This window comes from Trachurus japonicus, chromosome 7 (assembly GCF_045865225.1).
Source record: "Trachurus japonicus isolate A0001 chromosome 7, Traja_1.0".
Taxonomy (NCBI): Eukaryota; Metazoa; Chordata; class Actinopteri; order Carangiformes; family Carangidae; genus Trachurus; species Trachurus japonicus.
In genome coordinates, this window is record NC_140913.1 from 4,957,483 (window position 1) to 4,985,098 (window position 27,616).

The 27,616-nt window shown below is 43.2% G+C and overlaps 1 protein-coding gene across 2 annotated transcripts; it reads right to left on the bottom strand.

Annotated features, from left to right (window-relative positions):
• Positions 1-27,457, bottom strand: mapre1b (microtubule-associated protein, RP/EB family, member 1b). 2 transcript variants are annotated; one of them, XM_085780877.1, is made up of 7 exons: positions 27,394-27,457; positions 25,338-25,468; positions 21,623-21,768; positions 10,816-11,017; positions 10,611-10,720; positions 10,061-10,213; positions 1-2,369 (listed from the first exon to the last, which is right to left on the bottom strand). In XM_085780877.1, the coding sequence occupies exons 2-7, from the start codon at positions 25,456-25,458 to the stop codon at positions 2,325-2,327; spliced, it is 777 nt and encodes a 258-aa protein (XP_085637003.1). In that variant the 5' UTR covers positions 25,459-25,468; positions 27,394-27,457; the 3' UTR covers positions 1-2,324. The 2 variants fall into 2 exon arrangements, with proteins under 2 accessions (XP_085637003.1, XP_085637002.1); XM_085780876.1 differs by having other exon boundaries at positions 27,287-27,457.
• Positions 27,458-27,616: the final 159 nt, after the last annotated feature.

A 27,616-nucleotide genomic window follows, 5' to 3' on the forward strand; every position in this document is an offset into this window, starting at 1 on the left:
CAAAGCCAATTGATCTTTAATTTAATTCTACAGAAAAATCACTTTGTACGTCTGCAGCTGTGATAAAAGTCTACATTTACATTTCACCGTGGAAACAAACAAACAGGCGGTACGAAACAAAACCAAACAACTCACCAGGAATCCTTCAAATCAATTCAGCTAGCATGAAATATCGTGAATATATTTGTATACGTTTTGCTTTATGAGAGTCTGATGGAAGACAAGCTGGTCTCCAGCACCCTGCACACGTCTGAGCTTTTTGTCTAAAACACCTCCGATGTTCTGCATTTCCAGGACACATTTAAAAAATAGGACTGTAACAGTACAAACACTTACCCGAAAAAACAGCAGAGACTTACATTAACATAAAATAAAAAATATCTGCTTATGAAAAAAAGTATATTTATGAATAAGGCCATTGATAAAGTTGTTTTTTCCAACAACAAGATACTGTTAACAGGGTCTTTACATGTACAGTGGAAAAAAACTGGTCTCAAATTAGATCAATAACAATATTAGTATTAAAATTGGTCAATCAGAGCATGGTAATACAAAAACAAGGGAAAAACGCTCGTCACACACAGAAAGGAAAACACTTTCCGTGTCGCAAGTGTTAGTTTTTAAGTTTTATATTGATCCCACATCGATCTAGATGACGGTCTCCACTGTGGCCGGCTACATGAGGTGAATACACCGACGAGCCACAGTCAGAGCTCACAGTGTTGGTTAATGTTGGCTAGGGGGCTGATTAAAGGCCACTGGTATAAAACAGTGCATTTGCCTTAAGAATAGACTTTTCCAAAGAGAAAAGGAAAAAAAAAAACGTACAAAACAATCATTTTTGATCGTGCAGTCTTTTTCTATTTTTTTTTTTTTTTAACTAAACACTGGCATGTTGATCCAAAAAAAAAAAAAAAAAAAGCGGCCGTCTGCAAAAGCTTTAAACATCGTCATCTCACACTGAGCAAAAGGAGTAAGCCACTTTCCCGGTTTTAAAGAATTGCACGTTTACGAAGCGTGAAATGTGAACACCAAGGGTGAGTGGGAGCGAGTGGGTGGTGAAAAGACAGCTGATCTGCTAAAGGGAAAAACAGAAGCCATGTTTTGTATTATAATTATTATTATTATTATATGAAACCCCCTTTTTTCCCCCCTCTCTGTTGGTGGCGGCTGGAAAACAAAAAACAAGTTTCTGCACACAAGTAAAATCTTTCCAACATAGTGATCATTTAGTGAGTGTGGGAAAACACATATTTTAAAAAAAGTGACAGAGAAAACAAGACAAACTAAGTGGAAAAATAAAATGGGAGGAAATCAATGTGATAAACAGTAGCATCAATTTACATAAAGTTGAACAGACAAAAAAAAGAAGAAGAAAAAAAAAAGATGGTGTCCTTGGTGGTGGATAAAAAAAAGGCCAAGAGAAGACGGGACTGCTGCCTTGTCCCAGACTAAACCCTGAGCCCTTCACTGTCTGCATGTGTGGCTGCTTCTCATTCATGTAGCCGTCGTCTGAAGTTCTGGAAGATCAAATTTGACCGTTACAGTTTCAAATTGGGACCAGTCAGTGAAAACACAAACTACACCTCAGATTTGGTTCAAAAGTTTTCTAGTTGGGAATGTTGTTTTCCTCACTTCTACACATGCAAATCCAACTCGGTGTCGACAGCCGAGGCCCCGAACAGCTGCAACAAACAGCTGTCCAACACTAAACAAAACTGTTTGGGTTTAGTCTGGGATAAGTGATTGATGAACTGACAGTCGGGTCTTCAAAGGAGGTTCTTCATGTTTTGATTTGTTTCAAATTAAATTTTTTTTTTTTTTAAACACATACAACCACACACCCACACACATGTATACACACACACAAAGAACATCACTGTGTTGTTCACACTGAAGTCCGTTACAAAAACCAGATCTACACAGCACAATCTGGTTTTGGGAAGGCTTGGGATTACAGGTGAGGGCGGAAGAGGGGAGGATGGGAGGATGGGAAGGAGGGGGGGGTACTGGGACTTGTTGCAGACTGACAGGAGTGTAGAGAAGAAGAGGCAGTGACCTAAGTCTTCGTCGATTATTGGTAGAGGATGTTTCATGAAGGAGGGGGAAGTGGAGCTGTACGGTTGCGGCAGAGGAGGAGGAAGTCCGGCAGATCAGGAAACAGGGTTCAGGGAAGGGGAGGTTGGAGGGGGGGAGACGGGGGCCACAAGTCGAGATCAGGTTTGGCATTGGCTATGAAACCAAACTTGGCTGTCTTGGCTTGGGGAAGGATCTCGTTTGTAGACCGGGGCATCTACGTGAAAAGTTGCTTGCAGTCTTGAATATTAAAACTCCTCCTGCTCCTCAGCATCCGGTATCACAAAACCCTCCTGAAGAGAGGGAGACAGAGGGGGAGGGAGGGAGTGGGAGAGAGACATACGAGATGGTCAATGGTTTGAGCTGTTGTTGCGACCACCTGATCTACAACACGTCAACACAGTCACAGTTTCAGGATCTGCTGCGAGGCTGCTGCCAATTGACAGAGCGAGGAGGAACCTGTTATTTACAGCAAAATAGAAAATCTGCTCCACCCTGTGTGTTTACAGTATGACGATGATGGATGATCACCATCAGATCTGCATCCACATCGAAGATGTAGGGTTTTGTCAGTAAGTTAATTCTTGCGGTGTCTTGGTCAGGAGACTGGTGTAACGGAGGGTCCGAGTCCACTCACTCACCCATAAAGGACGTGCAAAACCCGACTGCTAAGCGGTCATTGACCTCTTGGCACAGCGGTTTGCATCGTCACCCGCCATGCAGGAGACCAGGGTTCAAACCCCACCTGGGGCAGTCCGTACCAAACACAACGCAGAGGGCCAGATAACATCGGCTACACTGGCTGAGTAACCTAACCTGGTCTTACCCGGGTAACTGATTACTGTAATAAAAATAAAACGACGTCATGTCTGACGGACAGAACGCAGCCGGTGCATAAATGCACTCTGTCCGTCAGACAGTCCACATTACTGACACACAGCGTTGTCAGACAAAATATCAGGTGGATAATAAGAGTAGAGACTGGAGTTTAAGATGCACATATGGGGCAGATGTGCATCTTTATGCCCGGCTGCCTCAGAGGAGAAAACTTTGTTGTTTTTTTTTAAATCATTAGGGGTGCTTATTTATTAGTCCACAGTACATTTTGGTGCCTACGCTCCTCTCTGCCTCGCATCAACATCAGAATGTTTGTAAACTGAAAGCATATTTTCTAGGGCTGACCCAAAAAATTCTAAGCTTCGTTCGTTGCCATGGTAATCGATCATGAAAGTCCGTGATTGATTTTTTTTGTTCTGTTCCTTTTTGACACCTGTTCCTATCGGCAATTGTTACATTAAAATGATTAGGCTACTTGGCATCCTGGAAACCTGCCTGATTTTGGAGATATGCAGTGTTTTTTTTGCCATTACTTTCATTAGCCCCAGACGTTACGGCCCCTCCTCAGGTCATCGTCTCTGTATGTGAACATCATCAAACTTGAATGAATTATTTGAATTTTAAAAAATCGATTATGTGATATAGCTGCATCGATTCAGAATCGTCCAACTGGTGGAGTAAATCTCAAAACACTGCACCCCGGACACCTCTTTTGTGAAATGATTCTGTCATAGCCCCACCTCTCTAACCTGTAACCTGAGGCACACTACTGCCAGTCCAGGCCACAGATGTTCCTTGAAACAATGCAGCGTTTATGGAAAACCTTTTAAGAAGGAACAAGAAAAAGCTCATTTTGGGAAAGCTCAGCTTCTACGTGGACAAGGCCTTGATCTTATATGAGTATATTCAATTCTATTCGATGTCTGGCCGGTCTCATCCTCCTGTCTTTGTCAGGCACCTTGTATGATGGGTTTTGAAAGGTACTGTATAAATAAATAAAAACTTAAGTTACAAAAAGTTAACTTTTTATTGAACCAACTTGTGTGTCTGAGCTGAGGAATCAACATGTGAAAGTACATAAACAGTGTTTCCCATTAATTGATGGCGAGCCCAAATGAGACGGTGGCAGGCTGCCATAGTCTGTCACAATAGTGTTTGACAGCGTTTCACCATCTCTCATCTGTCAGTCTTCTCCTGCTGCACGCACACAGGTTGCGCTGGAAGACTAATTAACAAACACAAACACAAGTTAAATATCAGCAGTTGTTCAGTGAGATCACCATACTGATGTAGGGCAGGGCAATTAATCGAAAAATAATAAAAGTGGGGTTGTATGAGCTAAAAATGCCCATTAAGTACTATAAAGTGTTAATGAGTTCAAATATCTGGGTGTGATATTAGATCCCACTCTCACATTCAAAAGCCATATCAACAAAAATGAGCCACACATTGAAATATAACGTATCAACTTTAGAAACATCAGGAATTCATTAACAGTTGAAGCCTCTAAAACTTATTTCAATGCCATGATTTTGTCTCATTATAATTATTATATGTCCTCTTGGTCTCAGGCAAGTACATCTGTCTTGAAACCCATCATGTCACTCCACAAACAAGCCCTGAAGACAGAAAATCATGACAGTATCATCACTGTGAAATACTTAAATATAAAATGCTTAGCTTCAATAATTTAATGATGTGTTCTGATGTCCGTTTAGTGTACAAAATAATCCATAATGTTGCTCCTCCCCCATTGAAAATCAGAGCCTCAAGATCTGTCTCAAGTGGAGATTGTAACATCCCTAAACCTAGCTCTGCCTTTGCTTAATCTGCTTTTTCTTTTAAATCTGTCATACACTATATTACCAAAAGTATTCGCTCACCCATTCAAATGATCAGAATCAGGTGTCCTAATCACTTGGCCGACTGTGAAATTTGGTGGAGGAGGAATTATGGTATGGGGTTGTTTTTCAGGAGCTGGGCTTGGCCCCTTAGTTCCAGTGAAAGGAACTTTGAATGCTTCAAGATACCAAAACATTTTGGACAATTCCATGCTCCCAACCTTGTGGGAACAGTTTGGAGCGGGCCCCTTCCTCTTCCAACATGACTGTGCACCAGTGCACAAAGCAAGGTCCATAAAGACGTGGATGACAGAGTCTGGTGTGGATGAACTTGACTGGCCTGCACAGAGTCCTGACCTGAACCCGATAGAACACCTTTGGGATGAATTAGAGCGGAGACTGAGAGCCAGGCCTTCTCGACCAACATCAGTGTGTGACCTCACCAATGCGCTTTTGGAAGAATGGTCAAAAATTCCTATAAACACTCTCCTCAACCTTGTGGACAGTCTTCCCAGAAGAGTTGAAGCTGTAATAGCTGCAAAAGGTGGACCGACATCATAATGAATTCTATGAGTTAGGAATGGGATGGCACTTCAGTTCATAGAATGAGTAAAGGCAGGTGAGCGAATACTTTTGGTAATATAGTGTATCATCGAACAATCTCACAACTTATCTGAAACTCTGTACAGACTTCAACATTTTTTGCCGGGAAGTCAAAAAATGTATCCTAAGAAACCAGTCATGTTAGCATTAATCTTAATCCTAAATTATTTTTAACTTTGGGGAAGCAGAAAGAGGGGGAATGACATGCAGGAAAGGTCTGCCCGACGCGGGATTCGAACTGGGGACGCCTGCATTGAGGACTGTAGCCTCTACATTTTAATCAGACCTGCAAACTCCAGAGAGTAAAAAAGGTGACAAGGTCCGAAAAACCAAACCAACGCCCCCCCATCCCCGGGAGAAGATTTTTAATTAATAGTTATGCTTTTTGGAGCGTTCCCAGTTAAACAGAGAGCAAATCTCTCATTAAAAAGACAGCTTTGAGAGAATAAGTACACCTCAATCAGGTGGGGTCAGCTGCAGAAAATGTTCACATTATTTGACAAAAAATTATGCATCAGTTTGGACTCCTCTATTACACCACTACACCAGAACAGACATGACCTGTGGCTTTCAGCTTTCTATGATTATATTTAGCCTACTGTTTACAGCCGAGAATATCAGGTATTGTCCCCCCTCCATTAAATACAGTGCTGTGAAAAAGTATTTGCCCCCTTCCTGATTTCTTACTTTTTTGCAGATTTGTCACACAATGTTTTTATTTATTTGTATAATATTTTGATGGGTCAGCCATCTTGGTTTTCACCACTGTTCCAAGCTTTCTCCATTAGTGGATAAATGCTCTCACCATGGATCACTGGAGCCTGGATGTGAAGAGTGACATTGAACCAGTTTCCAAAAAAAAATAAAAAAGGTTTATCACAGTTAGTTCATGATTTAACAAGAGAAGGCAATTACTTTTTCACATAGGATCAGGTAGGTTTGCATAGCTTTTTTCCCCTTAATAAATGAAATCATAATTTAAAAAGTGCATTTTATATTTACTTCAGTCATCTTTGTCTAGGCTATTAAAAGTTGTTTGATGATAAATAACAAGTTTGAGTAAGAAATCAGGAAGGGGAAAATACTTTTTCACAGCATTGTATGTAGCCTGGGGGTTGAAAAGCACATAAAATGCGTTTACAGCACATAAAATGAGTGTGTATCACGTCTTTCCACATACGTTCTTCCTTCGCCTTTCAAACGGAGCAGAACCGGTCTGACAGAACACCAGCGGTAGAAGCAGGTCCATGGAGCTGTGTGCCGCGAACGTGCATGAAAAAACAAGCACGGCGAATGTGTGGCGCGCCGCGTGCATAACTCGTGCCTACATTGAAAGTGTGTGAGCAAAAGACGCTACAGCTGAATGGCCCCGATGCGCACACACGCTTTATCCAAGGCGCCTGTCATCATAGTTTTCTGCGTTCCACCGATACATCAGATAACTTCCCGCGTGTCATTTCAAAATAAAAGCTGTCCGATATGTTTATCAAGACTCTATCACTCCCCCGCCGGCCGGCCGACACCGACGCCCCCCCGCCCTCCTTTTTGAAAAACTCCCCGGTTCTGCACGATTCACGTAAATGACCCAGTTGACCAGAAAAACTGCGATTATAGCCGAAAGGTGACTAGTTTGCAGGTATGTTTAATAATTGTATGTTTCTACTTCCTTCCGATATGAAATATGTTTTAAATGTGTTTGTGATGTGTGAGCGGGTGTATATATGCACATGTGTATGGATGTTTGGTCTGTCATTTATATATTACATATGTCAGTTGACAATTTTTTATTTTTTATTTTATTTAACCTTTATTTAACCAGGCGAAAAATCATTAAGAACAGGTTCTTATTTGCAATGATGGCCTGACAAAAAGCACAAGCTTCTTGAGGGGAGATTGAGGGGAGATTATCTTTCTATTGTTCTTACTCACCTGCCCCGGGACTACGGATGGAAAGTAGCTAGTAAGCTACATCCGGTACAAAGCATCTTTTATCATTTCGAGACTGTTATTTTGTACGTTAGGGTTGGGCGGTATGACGGTATTATACCGTGTGACGGTATAAAATGTCTACCGGTAGAGATTTTGCAATACCGTTTATACCGGAGAAAGAGCAGATGTCTGCGGCATCTCTCTGAAGTCACTGTAGTTAGACCGCCTAGACACACGGGGGAGCCGGCACTGCAGCAGACTGCTTGGCGTGGTTGCATCAGCACGACGAAGAAGAAACAGCTTTACCGTTACCGGAGGCTTACCGGAGTGATAACAATCATGGCGGAGGCGGAGAGTGAAAGCAGAAGTGGGAGCATAATATAATACATCCATGAGTGGGAGTCACGAGGAAACGGAGGCAGCCCGACCCGCCCAACAAGACGAAAAAGTGAAAAGTGAAAGTAATTCACTCCAGCCGTAATTTTTTTTCGATCGATCAGCTGTGTTTACCGTTTCATGTGTCATAGTTCTGATGTTTAGACAGATGAATTAGACCTCTAACACATCCTAAAGTTTGACTTGTCAGAGTTTTTCAGAAGAGGAGTAAGTCAGGTTATAAGCAATGCTAATTTCTGTTAGCCCGTCTATGGTGTTTTACATTATACGTTAGCATTAAGCTAGCGGGCTTTTTATGCTTAGTTGTGACACTGGCTGTGTGTGTTTTAAACGTTATTTCAAACTATGTGGGTTTGATTGAACATCTTTGATGCTTAAATATATATTGCCGCTTAACATATTGCTTTACTCCTCTTTCTATGTGCCATTTTTACTGTAGGACAGGCTAGCATAGGACACTGTTTATTATGGTCACTTCCGTCCCTCTCACCCACCGTTTTTCCGTCAGTTGTTGACATTTGAGCCCGTACTACCATAGACTGTAAAGGTTACTTACTACCTTAGGAACTCTAAAGTAACTTTTTTGATTTTCCCGGTTTGACCTGTTTGAACAGCCATAGACAGCACAGACCGTAGGCATTTTTGTAAAATGCAAATTTGTGATGTTGTGATTTCTTTTTATATAATTGCACTAACTGGAGCAAGACTGCTCTGACATGTTTCCTGTTTGTTTGTTTTTTTAAATAGAAATCCAAGTTAAAAAATAAAAGAGGAAATTGATCAAATGCGACAGTATGGTTATTTTAAGCACTTGAATTTACAGGGGGAAAAAAACATACCGTGATATATACCGTTACCGTGATATGAAATTACTCATACCGTGATATAAGATTTTGCTCATACCGCCCAACCCTATTGTACGTTGTCCCTGACACCAGCTCATCGCGCTGCACCAAGACACAGGCAGTACACTGTTGTGAATGGGGGACGATTAAACAGCGTATTTTCGCTGCCTAAAAGAAGTCCCGTCTCAAAATAATACACCAGTTCAAGAGTACGATATAAATTAAAGATTTACAATTCATCAGCTGGTCGGAAAAACTTTTATTTTTATCTGGAACTACCCACTCACCCAGTACTCCTCGGCACTCCTCTGCACAACCCCACTTCAAAAAAGCTGAACACTCCTTTTAAGAGCCTCTAATGGACATAATCCTGCCTGTGTTGGTTATGATAGGGCTGATGGCTGTTTCAATGAGCCACATGTGGGGCTGTCTGTTAGATGATTGGCTGTTCACATGTCACTCTCAGTACACTCCATTGTCGAAGGGTGTGACTGGCTGTTTGTTATGAGCTTTCACGTTGTGCATTTAGTGTGTACACGTCAAATTTTTCAACGTTTTATCGAGCTGTTGGGATGTCCTGCCCCCGCCGCTTAAAACAATCCTAGAGGAAACACTGTAATTGGTTATTAGCCGTAATCAGCCTTCATCAGGAATAAACCTCTCTAACATCTTTATTTGTCGGATGTGCACGGGAACACTGAACACAGTGTGCACAGCGAGTAGCAGTGCACACTGCGCTGCATGCCATTCCACTGGAGGAATTCACACTGGCATCAGCAGTTGTTAACAACAGAGCAAATGGGCTTTAATCTGGTACTGAGCTAAGAACGCAATGCAGAGCCCACTGGCTGGCTGGGGATATTTTAAACAGCAAGCCTGCTTATATTCTATATTTACGTTAATGTCAACAAATCAACATGTTACACCATCCCTCAACACTTTTCCTCTGTCCCAGCCAGCTGCTGGCACTTAGCCCCAAATCTATTTCTTCCTCCTGAAGATATGAGTCATTATTTCAATATATTACATATTATTTCATTGTGTGTATTTTTTTTTTAACAAGCCTTATTCAATCAGAAAATAGTCCCCAATAGATGCAGTATTTCCTCCTTTTCCTTTTTCTTTTAAGTATTTCTTTCAGGCTTTTATGCTTTTATTTTGACAAGAAAGCTGGAGAGACAGGGAATGGGGAAAGAGAGGGGTAATGGCGCAGCAAAGGGCCGCAGGGTGGAATTGAACCCAGGGCCGCTGCAGCAAGGGTTGCCTGCTTTACTGCTTGAGCCATATACGACGCCCACTGGGGACTATTTTCTGAGGCGGGTGAATGAAGACGTGGTGTTCTAGTGAGTATTTGGGCAGCATTATGATGTGTGTTACTGTAATAATAATCTATTAGTCTCCATAAGGTGTTGAAATGATGTCTTTTTTAAAACCAATCTTCTCTCTGAAAAACTGACCAGTGATTATTTCATCTTCAAAATACATGAAAATAAATAATTGTCTAAAAAGCTAAAGCATGGATGAGGAACTCACGTCTGTGGCGTAGAGGATGTCTACAATCCTCTGCAGTGTGGGGTCGCCCTCGCCTTCCTTCTCCTGGCAAATCAGCTCAATGTTCCGCAGCTTACCAAAATAAAAGTCTCTCTCCTTCTCCATGTCCTGAATGGTAGACTTCAGGATTTCCACCTGTGGAAAACACAAACACAAATCACACTGGGAGTCCAGTTTCACATGACCTGTTCTAATGACAGCACACTCATTTTATTCATGTGGAAAGTGGTTTAATTTGTTGTATAACTACAGTGGGAAAATAAGTATTTGATCCCAGGCTGATTTTTGTCCTTATTTCACTTCATCTGAAATGTTAATGAATTTATGACCTTTATATGATGATATTAATTGGATTTTTGTTGATATTCTGTCTCTGTTCAAATAAACTTAACATAAAAACTATAGACTGTCCATTTCTTTGTGGGGGAGCAAACTTAGAAAATCAGCAGGGAATCAAATACATTTTCCACACTGTATGAAGTTATGGTAATTGATGTTTCTATTACGATCGTTTGATTGGTGCTACACTGACCTCATTCATTAGCTCCGCCCTCTCCTCGTCTCCTCCTCCCATCCCAGGCTTTCTTGCGCTGACAGGAGCCAACTTGGGCGCTACCTTGGCAACGGGTGGCCTCTGAGGAGCTGATGAGACACGGAGCAGAAGACAAAATGTCACCTTTTAGCAGCAGAGGAAGCGAACCAGCTCATTCTATGGTTTGATGGAGCTGAGCTCTGACCTTGACTGAGGGCCTTCTTAGGGGGTTTGTTGAGAGCCGACATGGTGGCATTGGATGTGGGCACGGCGTCCTGGCCCTGCCTCGCCTCCACTGGATCGTACTCCTTCCCGTCGTAGTTGGCATCAAAGAACTTCTTAAACCACTGGACAAACTCAAAGTTGTCCTGGAACTTCCCCTTCACCAGTTTGTCTACTGGAATGATCTGAGAGCAGAGAGAAGAATAACTGCCTGCATTTAACGTTTGTGATTCTCAGTACTGCAACTCACCATCATACATGAATGAAGCAAACCTTCACATCTGAGAAACTGAAAAAGACGAAACTTGATGGTTATCTGTTGCCAGCTGACCAATTTAATTGTCAAGCTCCGCTTTTTCAAAAGAAAAAAGAGGAAACGCAGAGGAGGCCTGTGGAGTAGAGTTCTTCTTTTTATAAAGCACATCTTCTAGCTGGTTCTATTGTGTGTTGCTTACTGTAAAAATGCACTGAATCGGCACTGTTCATTTTGGTGATGATTATCTGATAAAAGAAGAATGTGGTATAATGACGCATCAGGCTAGGCACTTCAGGTTTTTTTTTTTGTTGTTGTTGGGGGTACGGGCTGAGGATTAATGCTAGTGAGTCAGGCTGCGATGAGTCTGGGCTTGTCATTTTTAGGCCCGTTGAAAACTCTACTGTGCAGAGAAAAACATCATTGTGCTCATTGGGCAAGGCTGACAGCTCTTGAGCTGATTTATTGCTTTTCTAAAAAGTAACTAAAGCTCTGAGGAGTGAGTCGGTCTAGAGCAGAGGTTGCGCTAGACTTTTTCGTTGCCGGTCATTTTGACTGACGGGGTCATACAAATTCCGTCAATCTATTTTTACCGGTCACTTTAATTTTTTAAAAATGATAATAATGCCATATTCAATAGCATTCAATTTTAATTCATATCAAGTCCAAACAAATTGAACAGAGAATGCTCCGGAGCAGAGTCGGCGTCAGAGCACATCTAACCGTGGGTCAGTCAGTGAATGCGGGGGTCACTTTCTGCCACTCAACATCTAAATACAACGTTAGATGACATCAGTTTTCTGTCAACAGTCAACATGCGAACCCATGTGTTATAACAAAACATCCAAAGTAGCATGTTTTCACATAGGCACCGCATAGTGCACTGGCGTTAGCTCTCTCTCTCTCTCTCTCTCTCTCTCTCTCTCTCTCTCTCTCTGTGCCTCTCATCTCTCTTTTACGCACGCACGCAGCCATTGCGCATCACTGAAACAACTGAAGCTATAGACCACACAGCCAGATGCAGCATAAATTCAGACAGGAACAAACCCCACTAAGCTTTAAGTGTTATAAACAATGCCACGGCGGGCAAAATACATTAAAAGAAGGCTTAACGTTACCTTTAGAAGAGTTGTGCGCGGCGAATGTCCTACCCCCACCGCTCTACCTGTACCGAGACACACCGCTGTGTAGCTACAGCTACGTAACTTAACAGCAGACTACTGTCGGTCCCTCGGACACTGCAGCTGAATCTCGCCCGTTAAATCATTATCGACCGTCATATTTGCACTGACACGACTCCCAGTCAACATTTAATCCACTTGAAGGAGTTTGAATACTGCGGGGAAGCTTTCTGTCTTCTTCTCTGTTGTTAGTGTTTCTGTGTGGCACACACGCTCCACACAGGCCTAGAGGATGTACTACAGCGTTTTCTACTGAGCGCACCAGCCAGCTGTGAGGTTTTTTTTTTGTTTTTTTTTAATCTAATTCTCACCGTAGTGACTTTGTGACATTGTATATGTTTTATATCGTTATCCACCGCTCCATTTATTGATTAGGATTATCCGCCGGCTTCATTGTAAACAAATGCACATGGCCAGACAGCCATGGCTGTGAATTGCAATCTGTCAAAATGACGGATGGCCTCAAAATCTTTCCGTCACCGTTTTAAAAAAACGGTCAATGACGGAAAATATCCGGTTAACGCGACCCCTGGTCTAGAGACCAAAAAGGAACCGAGTGGTCAACTCTGTCCATCTGCTCCAAATCATTTTGAAAGAGCAGCCACCGATGGGGAAACACTTTCAGTCATGAGGCTTTCAGCTGACGCACAGTGTAACTTCATTCAGTCGGCGCTGTAAACAACATTCATGCTGCTGCTACTGACTAAATGTACATTGAATGTACATTTAGTAAGTAGCAGCATGAAACACCTACTGAAATGCTTTGATATAGTAAAAAAAAAGATATATATATATATATATATATATATATATATATATATATATATATATATACACACACACACACACACACACACACACACATACATACACACACACTATATATATATATGAAAAAAAAGAAAGAAAAAAACAAAGAGATAACAAAGATAAACAAAGAGGAAAAACTTCAAATCAGTGGGAGACAATAAGATGATTGGATGAGCATGAATACGATATGAATCATATCCAATGACCTAAGCAGTTCAGATTTCAACCTTGTTGAAGACCTACAAGAGATTGTGGTCTAACATGTTAGACACACACACACCATCTAGAACAGTGGTTCTAGGGCTGTCCCGATTATCCTATTTTGATCATCGAAGGCGGCGGCGACCGTAACGTCTGACCGGGGGGGGGGTAATGAAAGTAATGGCAAACAAACACTCCATATCTCCAAAATCAGGCAGGTTTCCAAGATGCCAAATCGCCTACTCATTTTAATGTAACAATTGGCGATGAGAACCGGTGTCAAAAAGGAAAAAAGGAAGAGAAAAAAAACAATAGATCACGGACTTCATGATCGATTACCATGGCAACGAACAAAGCTTCGATTTTTTTGGGTCAGCCCTAGGGGTTGCACAGACTACTCGACTAATCGACTAGTCGACTTTACTGCTCCACAATGACGTTTTGAGCTTGACGTCGACTAGTCGCTGATCATGTAACAGTAGGCTACAAGAGGAGCGGCTTGAAACAACAGCTGAGTGCGCTAAATGAAAAAAATACGAGCGCCGTCAAGCTGGATAGAACGAGATCGTACCAGACAGGAAGTCGGGCACAGAAAAGGCGAGGGAATCCGGTCAATTTTCAAAATAAAATAAACGATGATTAAGTTTGCTTGTCCGTCTATAGATATTTGTCAGTTGCGTCTGCACACAAGACACACATCCATACAGCGCTAGAGACAGACCTGTGTTTGGAAAACCGAGCAGATACAGACGGGTTGATGTTTGACCGGCGCGGAGAGAGAGAGCAGGAGAAGCTGCTGCCTGTGAGGCGCTGTGCTTCCGCGGGCAGTGTGTCCGGGCTGCCGGCAATTAGAAAAAAAAAAAAAAAACTCCGCTCATATCGACAGCTTTACGTCGCGCACAACAACAACAACCAACAACAGCAACAACCAACCAGAAAAAAAAATGTGAGTGACACTGTGAGTGAGCAGGACTGTGATGGTGACGAGGCCTGTGTGTCGTTTTCCTCCCTAATTGTTTAACGGACAGGAGCTACAGTATTATCTTTTGCACTTGTATAGGAGTGCATGTTACAGAAAAACAAACTGATTTACAGCTTGTTGTTTATAAAGCTGCTGTTCTGTGGACTCATTTCTGTGCATGCGCGTCTGTCAGTGAATACAGATTGTTGCAAAGCATTTCCCTCCTCCTGTGATTTATGATGGGAAAAATATGAATGACGTCATCAGCGACTAGTCGACGTCGACTCGACTTTCATAACATTAGAGTCGACTTTAAAAAATCTGAAGTCATGCAACCCCTAGTCAGCCCTAAGTGGTTCTCAAACTTTTTTACATCAAGGACCCCTAAACCGACACAAATTAGACCACAGACCCCGACTGGACAAAATATTGAAACAAACACCAGATATACACAAATATTTGGATAACGTTACTTTCTTAGTCAATGTATATGTTCAAATAACAGCCAATGGCGTGAATTTTTTTAGAAAAATTTCAAGACATTTCTGGAAAAAAAAAATGTGGTCAAATTTTTTGAAAAAGTTGGGGACCCCCTGGAACCCTCTCATGGAGCCCTCAGGGTCCCTGGACCCCACTTTGAGAACCACTGGGCTTGGAGACTAAATGCCCACGTTGCTTTTTCTTTATTCTTTTTCATCACCTGTCTGTAGCTCAGTGTTGTCAGTGAGGGAATGAGGCTGGAATAAAATCAATGTAAAGCTTTTATTGGATTCTAAAAGACGTGTGCTTGACTACTAAAAAAAAAAAAAAGTCTTCTGTGCTGGTGCCACAGAGAGAGAAGCAGTAAAACGCAAGTGATTGGTGGGAAAGGCTGAGCAGTAAACCCAATCATCAACATCATTAGACAATACACATTCACAAAGCTGGAATGAGGCTAAAGTCCACAACACAGACACAATGCCAGGGATTAGAGCCCTGAACATGAATAAATACAGTGATGGTGTTCTGCTGTGCAGTAGGGATGTCACCATTACTTGTTTTTACAATTAATCGTGGTATTAAACATCACAATAAGTTAATCGTAAGGGTTCCTAAATACCGTCACTTTCCAAAAAAAGGTCATGTCGGAAACAAATATCGGCAGGTGTGCACTAATATAAAAAGGTACATGCATAGACACTGGTACATTTATCGAACATAACAGTGAATTGGTAGAAAATGTAATATTAGCGTGTCATTTGTAATATAAAAAAAAGATTATAATAAACTTAAACATTTGGTATAGATGACCATTAATGACTTGAATATTTCAAACACTTCCCCTGGGGTATTATTAATTGGTCCCATATTAAATAGGTACTTATTAATGTCATTATATTTTGACTACATTTAATTTATTTTGCACATTCATAGTTTTGTGAATTATTTAATGCAAAAATAATCGTGATAATCGTAATACTGTGATTACTTCTGACAATAAACGTACCAAGAAAATCTATATGGTGACATCCTTCAAACAGCGCTCAGCTCCATGATACAGCAATGACTTAAATTCCCACTCCCGCGACCCTTTTCGGCCATTTTAAAAGCAGCTCATTAGCCATGCACATTAGCAATGCACCTCTGGAGGGTGGGCGGAGACTGCGCTGCTCTGCACCCGCCCAGCCACCTCCTCGCACCCCACCCCCCGCTTGCTGACAGCTGGACATTGTACAATTACAGATTCAGTGCGTTTAGCGTAAAACTCCACACTGGGATTTGATCCCAGACTGGAACATAGTCCTTGCACACAGTGCAAGCTGCTCTACCAGGTGAGCTATACCTGTTATACCTTGACAGCTACACCGAGCTGCCAAGCCGTTCACCTCTGAGCCAGATGCAGAGCGGGGCGGGAGCTTGTAGCACTAGTGCCCTCCCCTGGAGCTGTGACACCCTCAACTCCAGTCTCCCTGAAACTGCCAGTTTGCGTCTGCCATTGGTTCACAGCAGTTTGAAGGCAGAAAAACTCAGAAATGCAATTTTGCACTTCCTTTTCTGCTGATATGTGCTCTAACACAAGAAAAATGCCACAGGAACATGTGAAAAGCTCAAAAAACACGATTTTCACGGGAGTGGGTCTTTAAAAAACTAATGAACAACAGGAAGCCCATGAATAAATTATAGCGGCTCTGTCAATAGTCCCACAAGCAGCTGCATGCCCAGTCTGAAGACAAAAGGATGAGTGAGCCACAGCTGCCCTGCCTTTCACATATGACAATATGAAGTTCTTATTTAAAGCTGCCCTGTGGAGTTTTGCTCATTACGAGCCATCAGCCGTGTTTTTTTTCGAGTAGGCTACTGCAACAGTCAGCCTGCGCCGTTCGATGACGTTGAACCCCCCCCTTCCCTCCCTCCCTCCCTCTCCGAACGGTAAGTGCAGGTAACCAGGCAACCAGGTGACTGGCGAAGTAGGAAGAGAAAAAAAAGTTGTGGTCATTCAGCTTTGGCATTTATTTAGGGGTGTGACCTTATACATGTGTAAACGTTTACACGGAATGAAACTGTAAACGTTTAGTAAAAAAAAAAAAAAAATCCCTAAACGATATCTAGGCCTACACGCAATTTATTTTCATATTTTTATACATAGGCCCACATTTTTTGGGGGGCTGGGTGAAAAATAGTCCCGCACACTGTCTTAATTTAGAGAAAACTATGATTTAATAAAAATGATGCTGTGACGCGCCTCCCTCCTCCAAAATGTGTGTAAGTGCGAGCCAAGCTGTAGCCCAGGACAGGTGCTGAAGTGTGGGAGAGGAGGGAGAGACTGGGCTCCGCGGGGCTCTTGCAACTTGCGGCGGATCAGAGAGGGCGGAGGACCGACATGACAGGGGGTCTTGGTCTCCTGGTACCTGTGCGGGCCAGGACCGCGGAGGTCAGCGAGAGGGGGGGGGGGTACGGTGGTCGACTCTGAACGCGCTCACCGGGCGGATCTCTCCAGTTACGGTGCGGTGCGTGTCGGGGGGGAGGGGGGCGGGACGAATCCGCTGTCGGGTCTCCTCCTCTCCGGTGTAACACCGGCACGGTGGCACGGTGGCTTGCAGTGCAGTGCTTCCACCGGCTGCATATCAGACTAGACAAAAATAAGATAACATGTTCTTCTTCTCTTATGTTTACCAGCGCTCTAAACCCTACGTCAAATCCGAACGTGTTGCGCTGCATGCGTAATTCCCTGTGCGACAGCGCGGGAAAGTCGCTCCTCAGAGGCAATTGCGCTCCTGGGTAAACCAGGGACTGTTGTGTAGTGGAGATGCGTTCAATGATCATCCTAATAAGTCGTTTGGCAGTGGCTGCAATGTAACGGACATTGTTTTATATGTATAAACTCCACAAGCCAGCTTTAAAAAAAAAAAAAAAGGTGGAGTTTGACTTTCTGCCACATGCGCAATATCTGACTCAAGTACAGGGATTAGAAAATACAGTGGAGCCTTTCAGTTGTATCTGTGCACTGCACACTGTATGTGTTGGTGTTTAACTGCTCTCTGACCGTCCTCCTCAGACGACACACGGACAAACAAAGCGCTAATAAAACAAAATGACTCATGAGCGGATCAGCAGAAGCAGCCCAGCTGGTTGGGAGGGGATAACAGGAGCGGCGGTGTGCATGTCAAACAGCAGCGACGGGCCGGTGGTGACGTCAGACTTAAAAAAAAACACTTGACAAACTGCTAACCACCAGATCAGGGGGTTCAAACCACTTTGTAGTTGCAGGGGTTGTTGTGTACGGTTGTTTCTATTTCACAACTCGCAGCTGTGCAAGCGTTTAGGCAATCCTGACAAACACACACATTGTTCTTCAGCGACACAACAGTCGAGTGTAGTTTCAGCATGTGTGTGTGTCCCACCACGGGAAATAGCAGGGGGCTGCCTGATTAATCTGGTCCAAGTGCAAACTAACCCTAAACAATCAAGCAACATCAGTCACCGACTCACCACTCTCATTTCGAGTGCTACTATTCAGAAACATAACCACGACCACTGCTTTTAAGATGTGCCATCTTTGTAATACAAAACACTTCCAGTGGTCGGCCAATGGAAGCTTTCAGTCCTACAAAGGCTTTTATTGTGAAGGGGCACAAGATGTAGCCTCGGTTTAAGAGGAGGGTAGTAGCGCTAATTTAAAAGGTGTGAGCTACAAGTTTTAATTCCTCCCGGCCAGTAGGTGTCGCACTCACACTCGCCCGCTCTCGCGACAACCTTCAATTGTGCTGGTTGCCAGTAGGCCTACAGGGAGTGACTAGTAGCTAAAGCTAAACTAACGCTAACCGTATTTAACGAGCAGCAGCTCCGGTGTTGACAGCAGACTGGAAACACATCTGAATCATTTCACACTAACTCACCTGCAGATGAACCTGACAAACCTGCAGCATCATGTCTGCACCAGAAACGTTACCAGGGTTTTTCCTGGCCAAAATTTCGGCTGAGGCGGGGGGGGAGTGGAGTCCCATATTGCTGCGTGACAATGCTTATACCAGGGGTGCTCATTACGTCGGTCGATCGCGAAGACAGTGTGGGTCGATCGCGTGATGAAGAACAAAAAAAAAAAAGTATATTTAAAAAAACACAGTTGTCTGGACAGCAGGCATTTTTCTCACAACCGACCTCAAAAGCGAGGGCAGGTCTGCCGTAGCATCATTCCGGGTGAATCACGCTCTCCGCCCGTTGTCTTTGTTGTTACTTTGTTGCTGCTCCACAGAGCGCACATGGCTACTTAATTATGCACGTGCTGACCATATATGGTTGTGCTGAGGCATTCTGGAGGTGGAATATGAGGTGTGTTCATGTCTGCACCATTCTTGGGTCCGGTGTGATTTATTTTATTTATTTATTTTCCTCACGTGTGTTTACGTGCGGTGCGCCCGCACGCGAGAGAGGCGGCAGGTTGAGAGGCTGACTGGCGGAGATGAGAGCTGGTGAAACGCTAGCATGGTTATTCAGTGTTTCCCCCAGAAAATGTGTTAGTTAAGGTGGTGTCTGTCCTGTTGGCGGGGGGAGGGGGTGCGCGCGAGCGGATCGATCGATCGTCGGGGGGGATTCGGCGCGCCGTGCCGTATTAGGTTTCGCCACGCGCGCTGCTGTTATGCATGCGCGCTTTTCTGTGGTGTGTATGTGTGTGAGAAGATGCGGAGATGAATGAAGGCGCTCGTCCGATGGGGGGGGGGGGGATCGCGGGGTCACGGCGGCGGGGACTATCGCTACATTTTTATTTTTTTAAGACGTTAGTTTAGGCGGCAGCTCTTTGTTGTTAAGGCAGCCGTAAATTGGGAGTCGGCTTTTACGGGTACCCGAAGTCCTGTCACCAAGCTGCAAAGGACACCACCGCGTCTCCTTCTCTCTCTTCACGCTCTGCGCTGGTGGGGTGCGTTGGTTCACGCTCAGCACAACGTCTGAACGGAGCGGAGCCCCGATGAGCCCCGCCCCCGCGGGCACACAAGCAGCGCGTCGACGTCACCTTGCGGCCCGGCCCGGAGTTTAAATCAAACGCACCCCTTCTGCTGCGGTCGAGTTGAGAACGTCTCTGGTTGAAAACAGCGCCACTGAGCTTTCATTGATTTTCAATCAAGATTCAGGCGCGCGGCCGCCTCAAAATTTATAATGCAGAAAAAACCCTGCATATCGCTGGGGGCGGCACAAAATAAGGTGGAGGCGGCCGCCACGCAATTTTGAACGCAGGAAAAACCCTGGTTACAGAACCAGCTGACGGTTAGTTAGCATTAGCATTAGCACGATGTCATTTCTCCACAGAGCTATCAGGATCTGGCCCCCCCTGAGCTCCACCTCATGGACCAATGTACTAATGCTGTTGGTGCAGAGATCATTGCATGCCGACGTTGCCAACGTAACCAGATGTACATATTTATATATTTTGGACCCATCAAAATTTATAAAACAATTATTTATATATAGGGATGTCCCGATACCACTTTTTCACTTCCGATACGATACCGATATTGCAGCCTTCAATATCGGCCCGATACCGATATTGATCCGATATTAGGGGTGGTGAAAAAAAACGATTTATATTTTTCAAATTCTAATACAAAGGAGAGTCCTCCTGTTGCTGACTGACAGGCTGCCGCTGTCATGTTCTATGGGACAGACAGTAGTGAGCTTACTTTTGAACTGTAAAATATTAAAAAATAAACCTTATTTACAACTGTTATTGAATTACTGTATGTACATCAATGTCAAACAAAAGGCAAAATCTTCTTGCTTCAAGGTTTTATTTGTCACTCCAAATTGAAGATTAGCCTGCCCTTCAGTAAAAATGGCATGCATAAAATAAAAAGAGGAGTAAAGCAATATATTAAGCAGCAATATTTAAGCATCAAAGATGTTTAATCAAACCCACATAGTTTGAAACAACGTTCAAAACACACAGCCAGTGTCACAACTAAGCATAAAGCCCGCTAGCTTAATGCTAACGTATAATGTAAAACGCCATAGACGGGCTAACAGAAATTAGCATTGTTAATTTAATTCTGGCTTTAGCTTTAGCACTGTTACTCGCGCCCGGTGTGAACGCACCGTAACACGGCACAACATGTGGACCAGCTGGTCTTCCTCCAGAAGAATCTGACCACCGACCCCGTCGGTAGTTTTAACTGTACATTTAGAGCAATATAGCGCATTTACCATTTATTAGCGGTGTGTGTGTCTGTGTGTGTCGCACACACGCTGTTGTTGTGATCATGTGATCTCTGCATGCTGGAGCCGGCCGCTCTTCTTCTCTGGCGGCGGCGCACCAACATAAAGGTGCGTTAGCGCCACCTACTGTGTTGGAGTGTGAACGAGAGTCACCTATTCATATGGGACAGAAGTGCTGGAGCGGAATAATGGACTGCTTTTATCGGAGCGTTTATATCGGAGATTTTAGATTCAGTCCGATATAATCCGATATTCGTTTTTTTGGCTGATATCGGACATAAATCCGATATCAATATCGGATCGGGACATCCCTATTTATATACTATAAAAAAATCTGTAAAATAACCCTATCCTTATTCTGCACCCCTCTAGATGTTCTGTGGCTGTATTATTTTTGAAAAATTCATAGTTTTGATGAAAAAGTTGTAGCCATTGCCTTTAACAGTCCCATATGAAGATTTAGACATTCAATTGCTGGTGACTGAGCAGGTGTGTCCAGTATTTTACATTTCATCCATCCAGTCGTATCTGCAGCCCTGTGGAGTTTTTTTTTTCTTTTTCCATTTAACTGATTTCATCCTGTGTCATGCATGTTATGAAAATGAGCTTTAAACACTTCTCTTCCACTGCCCTCTAATATCAGAAATTCCCCCGGCCGTCTCTCTTGTAATTTGACATGCAGCCGCGTGTTGTTACTCACTTTGTCCACTCCCATCTTTTTGAAGGAAACTTGCAGGAGCTTGAAGTTGTGGATGTATTCATGCTCCAGTTTGGCACCAAATTTGACTTTCTTCAGAGGCAGAGAGTTGGGGAACAGCATGTCCATGAATTGGCAGTAGACAGTACCTGGATAACAGAAGAAAGAAAGAAAAATCTTACACATTAAAGTCAAAAGGGTATAGTTAAAAAACACTGCAGGGCCAGTCCCTTTGGGTGCAGCATGTTCAGAAATGGTGGATTCCTAAAAGAAAAGTAAATGGGTAAAAATAGAGCTCATCGCCCTTTCATGTAAAACAGATATGCTTATTTATTTAAAACACTGATGACACACTTCCAAATGTCCAATCATCTTCTTCGACAAACTACCTTTTGAACAGCAGCTGAGAGCCGACCATCTGGCTCATGGATAAATGAGCCGTATTTACAAAACAGGAGTGTCACCACACACGCTCCTCTGATCTTCTGAACTAAATGAAACAAACGCACACCAGGGCTGGGTATCAAACAGCCACACAGGTCGGAGTGCTCAGTCTTGTGATCGTGTGGTAGGGCTGTTTTCGACTAAGGATTTTCATAGTCGAATCTGATTCGTCAGATTTTGCCATAGTCGACTGATCGTCGAACCTTTTTTTTTTTTTTTTTTTTAGATAGCAGCAAATTTGCGACTTTTTCCCGTTTCAAACAAAAGAGCTAAAACACCCAAAAAATATGGTAGGTGTAAAACAAATACCTTTATTTATTTTCCACACTTTGGATGATTTTTAGTACATTTCCATATTTCGCACATTCTGTGACAAACTGTAAACTGTTTTCTTGTCTGTAACAACATCCATTGCACGTCTGTCCGTCCTGGGTGAGGGATCCCTCCTCTGTTGCTCACCCTGAGGTTTCTCCGATTTTTCCCTGTTAAAAGGGTTTCCATGGAGTTTTTCCTCAGTCGATGTGAGGGTCTAAGGACAGAGGATGTTGTTACGATGCCATGTAAAGCCCTTTGAGACAAACTGTTTGTAAAAACGGGCTATACAAATAAAATTGCCTTGCCTTGCCTTGCCTTGCCTTGCCTAGTAGCCATTGTGAGCCAGGGTATGCGTTTATGTTACATTGCCCTGGACAACGCTCCTTTTGCTCGGACTGTGAGTGGCAAATCAAACATCCCTCAACGTGATGAAGGATAGCGGTGGTCGTGGACACAGAGAAACCGGGTAAAACATGTAGTATCAAAACAAACGGAGGTCAGAAGGACTCGACAATCCGTACATTAGGCTACGTTAATCAATCCTCTAACACACACAGTGTGACCGCGGCACCGGCAGAGAGACAGACAGGCTGCAGAGGGACGAGATTACAGCTGTGACTCCCGACACTTATGGTGCGTTCATTACAACTCGGAAGTCGGGAAAAAAAAACAAGTTCCTCTTCTGAAAAACTCTGACATGTCAAACTTTAGGATGTGTTAGAGACTAATTCATCTGTCTAACCATCAGAACTATTGACACTTGAAACGGTAAACACAGCTGATCCATCGAAAAAAGAATCACCGCTGGAGTTAATTTATTTTCCGTGATTGAAAGCAGGTTCTTGAATGTAACTCGGTCAAAGTCAGATGTATCCATTCCTCACAATGTTTTGCTGTTCTGTCAGGTCATGCATGACAAATGTTGACAAAGTTAGACTGTCAGACTTCCTTGATTTTAAACTTTGGCGGCTCTGCCCCTCGTCTTTTTGCCACTCCGTGAGTGTGTTCTGCAGTGACTTCTGAGTACCGTGACTTTGACGGTCCTAATGCTCACCTCCGCTCATTTTTTTTTTTTTTTTTTTTTTAAAGTATATTTTTTGGGCTTTTATGCCTTTATAGATAGTACAGTTGAGACAGACAGGAAATGAGGAGGCAGAGAGAGGGGGGATGACATGCAGCAAATGGCGCCCGACGCGGGACACGAACCGGGGCCGACCGCAGCGAGGACTGTGCCTCTATACATGGGGCACCCGCTCTAACCACTACGCCACGTGACGCCCCACACCTCCGCTCATTTGAAAAAAAAAAAAAAACCTCCGCTCATTTGATTGTGCAACTGCAGTGGGTGATTTATTAATACGTAGTAAGAAGCTAAGACTACCGTTTAAACGCACACATAATTTTGAACTCTTTAACAGAAAGTAGGCAGATTTTGTATCAAAATAGTCTTTTTATAACGAAAAAAGACATTCTATATAACAATTTATGCTCAGCAGCCGTGGGCACCCCCATATAGTCAGAATGGTACGGTCTTGGTTAGATTCGACTACGAGGTTCATAGTCGAATCAGACCCCTCCGAATCGAATCGTCGAATAGTCGACTTTTGGAGGTCAGCCCTATCGTGTGGTTTGCATGAAGCTTTCTATACAGCGTTATCATCAGAGCCCATGCACTGTTTTGCCCGGTCGTGTTTTATATGGGAGTGCGATGCTCACTGTAAGATCATCTGAGTGTGATGAAAAAGGTAATTATTTCAGAAGTGGAATTATTCTACAAGTGCATCACTCGGTTCCCTAAACTAGGAGGCTGCAATCTTTTATTTCAATATGAACTCGATACGTCTGTCCAGCTGGGATTAGGTTAAACTGTGGTACCTGCTGTTCTGATCTTTTAATTACACTCTTAAAAACTGAAGGTTTACACATTAACCTGTGCGGAGGCAGAACACATGCTCATGCAGGCAGGTGGGTGTGAAGCCGCAGTTTTCAGGCAATAGGATTACATTTTTCCCCGTTGGCCTCGGGTCACCCTGTGAACCAGCTGTAACCAGTGATGATGATGTCCCTCACAGGGCAGCAGCCAGATACCAAAAACATATTATACTGCCAAATCCTGTCTAACATAGTAGAGTTTCAGTACCTGTACTGGATTAGACAAAGTGTTGTTTGTGTTATTTAACGCAACATAGATTATGTAAATGTGAGTTGAAAACAATTTTGATAAGAACTGCCTCGACAGAGGTGCTCAGATTTATTCCTTAAAAAAAAAAAAAAGGAAGAGTCTGTAGGATTTTCCTAAAAAACAACATATAGACTTATAAATAAGAAACCCTGCTTAATCATCACCTCCGGTCAGGATGTTTCTGGGCGGGGAGTGGGTGTGTTTTCCCCAGCCAATGACAGAGCGTAGGTGAAGTTGGTCGTGTGGCGCCGTGGGCTTGGAGAAATGGCGGATAGACACTTAGCAGTGAAGAAAAGGAAATACAGTTCGACTGAGGAGCTGGATTGTCATCGCCCAGACTCGGCCGACAAGTAGGAGGACCATGGCTCATAACCACCCGCAGGTACGGGCCCGACGCTCCAGCTCCTCACTTGGACTGTGTATCCGCAGTTGAGCACAAGAGCAGGGGCCCAACTTGAATGTTGTGTTTCCAAACTGCAACAAACAGACCTACAGACTCCACCTTTAACTGCCGTACTGCCACGTCTGTTGTTTGTTCACATGATGTGATATAAAGAGAAGCTTCAGGGCCTTCTTAACCTGCTGTGAACCGCAAAAGAAATGAAGTCGCACACTAATGCAAAGTCTCTCACGTGCTCATATCCTCCATTCCTCCAACACCAGCTCTCACTCCACCCTGAGACTGCAGCAGCAGCAGCTCATTTAAATGGAAATAATAGGAGGAATATTTTTTTTTTTAAATAGATTAATTTTTTTTTAAAAAAACGCCTCTCTTACCTGAACACAACATTTCAATCTTGGTGAGGTTCATCTGTAGGGATTCATTGATCCACACCAGCATGTCATGACGACTTAGGTTGTCGCTGGTTACTGAGGTGGAGTACACGTTCACAGCCATTATTGGTCACCTGCCAACAGAGGAGTAGATGACACAGCGAAAACAGTTCATTTGCATCCTTCACAACATCATCATCATCATAAAAGGCTTTTTCCACTTCAAGACAGGTTTGTGTTAACCGCACAGAGACACGAAACGTAATTGTATTCAAAGTCTGTAAAATATTAGATAAGCAAACAATGGCCATCACAACATCTCAAAGTCCAAGCTGATGTCTTCATTGTTCCAAATAATCAAAATAATTGTCAATTAATCTGCTTCTGATGAAATAACCATTCCAGCTCTCAGGGGGGAAAAAAGAAAAGAAAAACTGAACAGTGAAATAACTGAAATAGTCACATAAATTAGAGACATTAGTCTCATCATCATACTCATCGTTCAACTTAAGACTGGAGATGAACAATGGACCCACCCAAATCAATACCTTATCGGAACGACCACAGGCATTTGTCTTTAACTACCTATCTGCCAGATCCAAAATCATGTTCTGTTGGATCTCTGCAGATAAACAGAGAAACTTTTTTCCTCAACAACTGAGAGTAACAGCTGGAGGCTTAACAGGTCTCTTGGTTAACTGTTGTATATGGATGGTCAAATAGACTGATTGTGGAAGGTGATTTTTTATCTAAATAAGAGATCATTCAAACATTTGGTAGTGTGACGGTCAAAATATTTAAGCATATGAGCAGCCATCATATTGTTATGTTTGATACTGCGGGCTTACGAAATACAGGTTGGAACTCTGATTTCTGATTGCAGAAAATAGCTTGTCACACACACCATTAACTGCCTCACCTGAGGACATAAAGAAGAAATGAAAAGGGCCCGATGCTTTTCTTGAAATTAGGCAAATTCAAAGATAGCTACTCCTTAAATGTTATGTTAAATTATCAAACATCTCCATCTTCTCAAATGTCAATTTTCTGCCTTACTTTAACAACATTGTACATTTAACAGATTTATGGCTGACTGGATAAAACAAGAAAAGTTTTATGTCTGGTTTTTAGAAAACAGAGGGAGACCTAATTGATAATATTGATCCACTTCTTGATAAGTGGATTGACATATCCTAGGGAAAGTAATAAGGCTGTTAAACAACTACAAACGGACATATTCAGTGAACTATACTGCTGACAAAGTCACTCATACTCGGACACGGATTTATGGATCAAACAATAGACAGATTGTTACCGATGTGCATCACCATTAGTTGGACCTCTCCTGACACACCGGCTGACAGCACCAACAGCAGCTAAATGCAACAGGGCCCGTTCACAAACTAGGAAGCTACCGCTACTTAGCCGAGTCATAAGCAGCTTAGCTTAGCGAAAAAAACAGCTTAGCCGTGCGGCTAGCCGTCAAAATGTACGGGTATATAACCAGCAAGCTGCCGCCTGCCCCTTGAATTGCTTAGTTGCCGGTTCGCTGTTTCTAACGGCCAAGATGACACCAAGCCTGGCTCCGTTTCTCTCCCTTAGCTAAAACACGACAGCCGGCTAACGTGAGCCAGCCTCCCTCACAGACATGGAGCAGTTTCCCCGCCCTGAACTCAACCAGCGTAGCGTTAGCTTCGGTTAGCTCGTGACTGATAACGCGACAAACATTTAGTTATATAGTCCTACGATCTGGCTCTGTGTGTATTTCACCGGCACGAAGACATAGTCGCTATATGCCGAGCATAACCGGGGTTAGTTGGTTAACTCGGGAATTAAACGGGTTCTTGCTTCTCTGCTACTCGCGAGCTAGCACGTTAGCTACCGGGGCTTAGCCGCCGCTTCACATGCCGGCTAATGAACGGTACAAAGAGGGGGAGCGCCGTCAAACCTACCGGGAGTCGATCGGCTTTCACAGATCTCGGACACAACGAGTTTATTTTTTCTCGGCCGCTGCTCTGAGTCATAAAAGGCCAACCTGTGCTTGTTTCCAAGTTCTTACCACTTCTGCTTTTTTTCTACTCTTCTTCTCGGCAATTCACGTTCACCCTACCGGCAGCGGAAGAACCGTTTTTATGACGTCAGGACAAAGCGGGTAACGCCCATGGTAACGCCTGAATGTGACGACGGCGAGAGAAGCTAAAACAAACCAATCAAAATAAAATAAATTATGATCAATTAAAATAAAAATGAAATATAAACAAATATGCCGAAAAAACATATTC

Coding starts and splice junctions, on each gene's coding strand:
- mapre1b (XM_085780877.1), bottom strand. CDS start 25,458: ATGGCTGTGAACGTGTACTCCACCTCAGTAACCAGCGACAACCTAAGT. Junction 21,769..25,337: donor GATTGAAATGTTGTGTTCAG/GTAAGAGAGGCG, acceptor TCTGTTATCCAG/GTACTGTCTACTGCCAATTC. Junction 2,370..10,060: donor ACATCCTCTACGCCACAGAC/GTGAGTTCCTCA, acceptor CCCTCTCTTCAG/GAGGGTTTTGTGATACCGGA.